At 39.7% G+C, this 7,260-nt stretch overlaps 1 protein-coding gene across 7 annotated transcripts in view; it reads right to left on the bottom strand.

Annotated features, from left to right (window-relative positions):
• The window catches only part of Dip2 (disco-interacting protein 2), a 30,292-nt gene continuing 23,032 nt past the window's right edge, over positions 1–7,260 (bottom strand). For 5 of the 7 annotated variants that reach the window (XM_071793353.1, XM_071793347.1, XM_071793350.1 and 2 more), the window contains 7 exons: positions 6,992–7,223; positions 5,419–5,549; positions 4,936–5,322; positions 4,520–4,855; positions 4,155–4,451; positions 3,511–4,067; positions 1–3,338 (listed from right to left, as the gene is read on the bottom strand). In XM_071793353.1, the coding sequence (XP_071649454.1) occupies positions 3,086–3,338; positions 3,511–4,067; positions 4,155–4,451; positions 4,520–4,855; positions 4,936–5,322; positions 5,419–5,549; positions 6,992–7,223 (2,193 nt within the window). In that variant the 3' untranslated portion in view covers positions 1–3,085. The remainder of the gene's footprint in view (positions 3,339–3,510; positions 4,068–4,154; positions 4,452–4,519; positions 4,856–4,935; positions 5,323–5,418; positions 5,550–6,991; positions 7,224–7,260) is intronic. The other 2 variants (XM_071793349.1, XM_071793354.1) reach the window with 1 other exon arrangement.

Below are 7,260 nucleotides of genomic sequence, written 5' to 3'. Positions count from 1 at the left end.
TAAGATAACGATGTGCTATTAAGTTGTATTTTGTCTTCGTTTACATTATGATCATAGTGATAACATGTAATTATAATAAATTAGGACTTAATAGAAAAAAAGAAACGATACAAAACTCTAATGACAGTCAATTAATGGAGTTATTAGTGCAATCGAGCCTGTGCAAATGCAGCTATTTACGGTCATGCATTTTTCCGTGCGCAAAAGTGCGGAAGTAACGCAAGGTAACATGGCACGATGGCTTAACAACGAAAAGACAGGAAAGAGAGGAAAACAATTAACGAGAAAGGAAAAGTGAAATGAGTGGCTCGCGAAATAGGGAAGCATGCGGGTAGAGAGAGAGAGAGAGAGAGAGAGAGAGAGAGAGAGAGAGAGAGAGAGAGAGAGAGAGAGAGAGAGAGAGAGAGAGAGAGAGAGAGAGAGAGAGAGAGAGAGAGAGAGAGACGCCTCTTTCTCAAATTACGTATTTACAAAAAAAGCCGCCTGTGTACAGCCATCGAGAGTTCGGTACGATTAGTTATCATATTCCGCAAGCGCTTATAAATCACTATGCCATGTGTGTATATTGCACTGACGAAATTGCCGATAAACACTTGCAATTGTTCGCGGACGCTCAATCGCATGTTTTCACGTAAACGTCGTAAAATAGCTCACAGACAACGGATGTCAAATTTTCTTAAATATATGTTGACGCTGCATTGATGCAGAATTCATATTTCTTTCCCCGAATCTTATTTCCTTCGTGTGAATTAAATTCGGTCGAGTTAAAAATTGACAAAAAAGAAACGGACAACACAATTATTAGTGGAAAAACAGAAACATTTATAAACAATTGATATCGGTATTGAAAAATAATGTTTCTCCAAGAAGGTAATATTCGCAACAATTAATGCCAGTCTTCCAAGCGCGACAAATACACATGTGATTATTGTAATCGCGATGTCTCGTAATAGTCAGAACAATACGTGTTATATACCGCATATCAAATATATATCGTCATATGTTTTAAAAAATATTAAATTAAAGAGCTATCAACAACTGTACAGATTCGTAAAAAAGATCCACGAGAGAAGAAAGTCGTAAGAGAAATTAATCGCGATCGACTTCCGGGCTTGATGTCTCACTTTTATAGACGTTTAATATTAAAAAAAAGGACAGAGAGAGAGAGAGAAATATCTCTTACACTAGTCTTGCTTTACCGCAAGAGTTTAATCAGTCTGTGTATAAAATTGTTCAAATGTTTTTTTTTGTACAAAGTGTTAACACATCGAGTTTTCCCTGGGTTAAATTTTCCATTAATTTTTATTCTTTTTACTAAAATCATCTGTAATTTTATCTTTATGTCTTAGTAGTAGGCCATGCTGTCTGATTAACATTTCCAATTTTCTGATAAATAATAAAAATTCAAAAAACATGACAGCCCTAAAGTCGATATTACGCAGAATATCTACATCCTTGTACGCGAGCTTGAGCTAGTTCGAGTAATTATATTCGTTTGTGCGGGTAAAATTGGGAGAATTTGGGAGAATCAAAATCCCGACCAAGATTCCGAATAATTATTAAATTCGACTGCTACTCAATAATAAAAATACGTATGACTAACAATCATAAAAGATGATTGTAAACGAACAATATTGTCAAATTGCCTTCGCGACGAAATCTTTCGTTGTTTCCGTCAACGAGAGGGGCTGTTTCGCGCGGCGAAATTGTAACTAATGTAAAAGTACATCAGTATGTTACGCGCGTGTTACGATATAACGTACAAAGACTTTGGCTTGAATTGTATAAAACTGTGATTTTTTTGTGCGTGTCGCCTAATACTGCCGAAATTTGCATCCTTCATTTTTACAAGTACAAGGATTGAATGGAGCGAAGTTAAATACAATCGTTGTGCAGTTTCAACATTGTAGAAATAGATCACAAAACTGTCGACAATTGAAAGATGCATAAATATTTCGCGACAAAATTTCGCCGGATATCGATTAGCCGGAGCGATTAGTGAGCTGCGAATTTATGTTTACCGATTTATATTCACGATTTATCGTCGATTGTATGATTTGTCATCGATTTTTATTGTATATAATATACGTATGTAATACTGATTTTTCGATTTAATCAGTTCCAAGGATTTGTGGCAGTTTAAAAGTGTTTCAACTTTGTACATACATACCTTTTGCCAGTAATATTTGCTGGAGTGCATTAACGTTTTTTAATACATACAGTAGAACTTCATTTATCACGCTATTTTTGTTCATTTGCTTTTTACTTCAATCTTTCAATCCAAAATAACAAATCTTGTGCGCAGAGACTGATTAACTCTCCATTGCCCTCGTTCATCAAACGAACGTTAGTGCTCTCGTATGAGCGCCGCGCCGCACCTGTATGTGTCACTGTATATTAGTACGGCATTACCATATAGTTTTCTCAGATTAACACAGTCTTATAAGAACAAGAGGATGAGATATCAATCTACCACAGTAAAGCTTAGGTTTGACAATAATGTCGACTGTACGTATTTACTCTCGCCATGAGCGCCGTGCTCAGATATATCACACCTAACACTTTCAAAATCTAATCTAAAAAAATTGTACTAACAAAATATTAGAAAATAGCTATACAAATATAATCTAGAAGGTTGTAAATAAAAAGTTTGAAAGTTTTAGAATCAACTTTTATGTCATCCATGCAATTAAAAAAATAAAATGTAAACTGAGCATTCACTTCATAAGAGGGCAATGGAGGATTACAACGGATGCTGGTAAGTACGTATTCCACAGGATAAGGATCTATGAAAAGAGATCTATAAAAATAAAAGTTCACGAAATTATCAATCTAACAATCAAATCCACAGATTCCGGATTTTAGAGTAGTGTTTATGGCTCGGTAAAACTCTCGTAAGAAATCAAATAAAACAGATGAAAGTTAGAACTCTTGCTAAAGTTACTTGCTTCATCATTATATTTGGCGCAAATTGTCCTCGCGAATGAAGTTCCACTGCAGCCTCGATATATCGGATAATAAGAACTGTAGGCGAGGGGGAGGGCGGAATACGGAGAGGGTGAGAACTTTTTTCTCGCACACTCGTTCACATATTGTACGCCACGTAGATAGGATCGAGCTGGTCCGCGAGAAAGCCGTCGCGCAAGTGCATCCGTTGCTTCTCACCGCGCGAATTAATGGGTACCACACCGGGGTCCACTACAACTACCACGCCAACCACCAAATGGTGTTCCTCGAGCACGGCGCTCGTCACCAAAGCCACGAGATCGAGGGCCTCGCTTTCGCTACCGTCCAATTCTACCACTACCACTAGAAGGTTGGTCCATGTGAACACAGCGCTGGAAAAAAATACAATAACAACATTCGATTATCAATAGCTAATCGCCAATACAAAGAATAAAAATAAGATAAAAAAGAATAAGTAAAGGTTTCCAATTGAATAGCTAATATTGTGGATTATCAAAAAATTAAGAAAATATTTAAATTAGATTAAAATTTAAAAGGACTTACCATTCTGCGATTTTCTTGTGACACCGCATGACACTGTTCTCGATGTCTATCGGATGGTAGCGCATACCTCGTAGTAGGATGGCCTCGTCGAGAGCACCAACGACGAATACGGCATCATGAAGTTCTGGATCGCTTGGTACGAGATCAGCCTCGGGCACATTGTTAGTATCACCGGGTACGTCGCTAATCACCGACTGTTGAACGCTCTCGGTCCTTCTCAGGAAACCAAGGTAACCGGTCCTCGCGTAGACCTCGCTCGTATTGCCAGTAACCAGTCGCGCATTGAAGTGATCAGCGTAATCACTCTCATCGCCATAGATCGTGAAATAACCGCTCGCGTTGTGCGACGACTGTACCCAGATCTCGCCTAGATGCGAGTCGCCGCATTGACCCTTGGTTTCGGGATTCGCAATGATTACTTTCACGCCGGGCAGCAATTTGCCCGATTCCATCAAGCACAGAGAATGCGGACTGCCTCGTTCCACCAGGGATACTCGGTCGTTACGTAATGCACGAAGGTCCACATAAACTGTCGAAGGCTCTGGACTGGATGCTCCCTATGGAACAAAATCAAGAAAATAATGATAGATAAGAATAGATCTCCGGGAACCATCGAAACGATTAATCCAAGCAATCAATTTTACCTGTAAGCAAATGGCAGTGTTTACTCTGCAACCGAATGAGGTGGAGACCGCGCGCGGGCTCAGACCGAGTGCGGAGAACAGCTTACTAAAACTCGTCGTTAACGCTATCCGTGGCCTTTCCTCGGCGACGACAACACACGTTCTCACGCACGCCAGGCTGACGCCTCGTGCCTTGAGCGCGTGAACCGAGGAGCCGAGTCCCTTAGTGCACAGCTCCATAACGCCGTACGAGCAAAACGTGTCTCTTACTCTGGATTGGCTGACCGCCGACAACCAGAGTGCAGGATTAGCTTCCACCTGGTAACGGTAACAAAATCGATCAAATTAAATCTCTTTTCACCGAGCACAAAAATTGCGATACTTACCTCGGATGGTGGTATCAGTATAGAATGATGTCCACTATATATACTGCTGAGACACCATAAGGCAAAACCGAGGCCCGAGTACGGATCCAGGCAGAGAGCGATATGTCTGGAGGGGTAGAGCTCGCACGCCAATTTCATGGCACGGCATAACGAAGTGACCGCCGCGTGAGACATCTTGATGCCGGCGAGCATGCCCGTTGTCGAAACACTGAAGTCCAGATAGGCCAGCATCTCCGCGGTGGGCGCCCGATACATCACCGGTAGCTTCTTCTTTGGCATGTCGTCCATATCTAGGATCATCGGCCAACTCTTCACGTCGACCACGTTGTTCGCTTCCTATGCGAAACAATACCGGTCAATAATAATGTACACCTTTATCGCCTTCTAATATCGACACGATCAACATTTTCAATTACCTTTGTCTTCAACAACTTGAGGAGGTTCTGGTTAGTCAACACGAGGACGGATTTGCTGACGTCCACAATCATGCGAACAGTCGGCAAGGTCGTTTGGAGATTTTGCGGATGAGGTGGCCTGATGGTTACCGGCACAGCGCCAACATACAAACAACCGTAAAACGCGCATATCAGATCGGTACCAGGTGGGAAAATTAGCGCTACATGGTCCCCGGTATTGACCCTTCCTCGATCCAAGAGTAGATTCCCGATTCTCTCGGCCTTCTTGTGCAACTGCGAGCAGGACAATGAGGTAGCGACGGTGCCCTTCGCGTTTAACGACGTAAATATCACATGGTCCGAAGTACTAACAGCGCGCCACCGTAGAATTTCAGAGATAAATTGGTACTGAAAGATGAATAATAATGTAATATAAAAATAAAAATTGAAAAGTCGCTCTTCCTTTCTCTCTCCTTCTCATTGAGTTTCAATGAACTTACGAACCTTTTTGGCATTATCACTATCCTCGTCTAGGATACCCATATCTCGTCCCTGCGCAGAGGCTAATCGGTTACCCTGGACTATGTTCCCTACCATAACACTGGCTGGACCGACATCTGCAACAGAATCCCCCGCTACACGCCCCCGCACCATTCCGTTAGTAAACCAACACAAACACTCAACCCAATAATGAGTAGCTCACACACTCTCTCCTGACTGAGGCCGGAAAAATCAAAGCTAGAGCAATCTGGTTTTCGCCATCGTAGCCAACAATACAAGCGTTCATGGGTCTTCCGCTCCACAGGTCTACGCTTTAACGCGCATTCACGAATCTTTGTTGATCCATGGATGCTTGAATTTCCAAACATCTTTTTTTCAATTAATTGTACAGTCCAGACTAATTGTACAGATCCCAAATTGATTACGTTGTACATTAGAATATTGACGTTAAAAAAAGAAAGTACAGAAAAGCACTAAATACAGGAAGCTAAAAAAATATGGAAAATTTTTTCCAGCGAGAAAGTAATTCAGTAAAAGGTAAAACCTCTTTCTAATTACTGAAATTAATTATATTTGCATTTAATTAGGGTACTACAGGATATTCGGAACTCAGCCAAAAGAAAGAAGGATAACTAAATGGAACGACATGCTAAGCATGTATAATTAACTGTGTAAGGATTGTTAATAAAATAAAAGATGCGCGATAACTTTGTGTTCTAATCTAATCTCAGTATTTTGCAACGAATGTGAATCCCGAGTATTTCCCAAGTAGATATAACACAATGTTACCACGCATTCCGTAGTGTTTCAAAAAAATGCTTTTTTTGTATTTAATCATTAAAAAATCCGCTCTTGTGAGAAATTTAACCAATATTTAAATTTATTTAACTAATACTTCAAATACTCATTTAATTACAGAAATATTATAAGTAGACAAATAAATTCTATCGTGACATCTACTTTGAAACACCGGTATATGTATATGAAGACATTACACCATGCAAGTGTGTGCCAGATTTCTGAAGCCTACCAAAAATTTTATATAGATGTATGAAATTTCTCGATGTGTAAATAGAATTCTAGAAAGAGTAAAATTTGTAATTATCATTTTTCTTCGATTTCTTGCTACTCCACTCCCTTCACTTTCACATACACACATACATTCATACACACATCTTCTTTCTTATTTATCTTTCCCTTCGCTTATCACCCTCGATTACGATTCACATACACAATACAATTAAAAAAAATTATCAAACTACTCATAACTCATATCCACGTCAAATGTTTGACGTGGATACGAGTAATGCTAAATATGTTCATCTGATCGTTTGATTTTTAAATTAAATATAATTTTTGTATTAAATCTAATCTTTTCCTATATATCTTATATCAATATTACAGTCCTTAAGTTCTATTTTGTAAATATAGAATGTACAAAAAAAAATCACTGGCATTTTTTAAAAAAATGCTTACTGGCGTTTGCACAATTTTCATTATTTAGGTTTACATCGATACCTGTCAGTCACAGAAAGATATCGACGCGATTCCTGCCGTTAGACTTTGCTTCATTTACCTGAATGAATTTCGCGCGGTTTTGGCAAATTGGTGACACATGTGTGAGGACAGAGGAGCACATTAGCCGGATGGAGGGCACCCTCGAGGAAGCGGCGTTTCGTTTCCGAAAGGTGAATACCACCCAGTGGCGTTTTGGGCAAATAGTTTGGAGGTACCAAGGCAAGACAATATATCCCTACTGCATGGATTGAGTCGACTGCTTGCAGCACCCGAGACATCCACTGGAAGCTCTGTATAAAATGATGAGAAATACTTAAATATATTCAA

The sequence above is a fragment of the Temnothorax longispinosus genome, chromosome 11, assembly GCF_030848805.1.
Source record: "Temnothorax longispinosus isolate EJ_2023e chromosome 11, Tlon_JGU_v1, whole genome shotgun sequence".
In the NCBI taxonomy this organism is placed as follows: Eukaryota; Metazoa; Arthropoda; class Insecta; order Hymenoptera; family Formicidae; genus Temnothorax; species Temnothorax longispinosus.
Note: the sequence above shows the minus strand (reverse complement) of the source record. Positions and strands in the feature narration are given on the sequence as shown.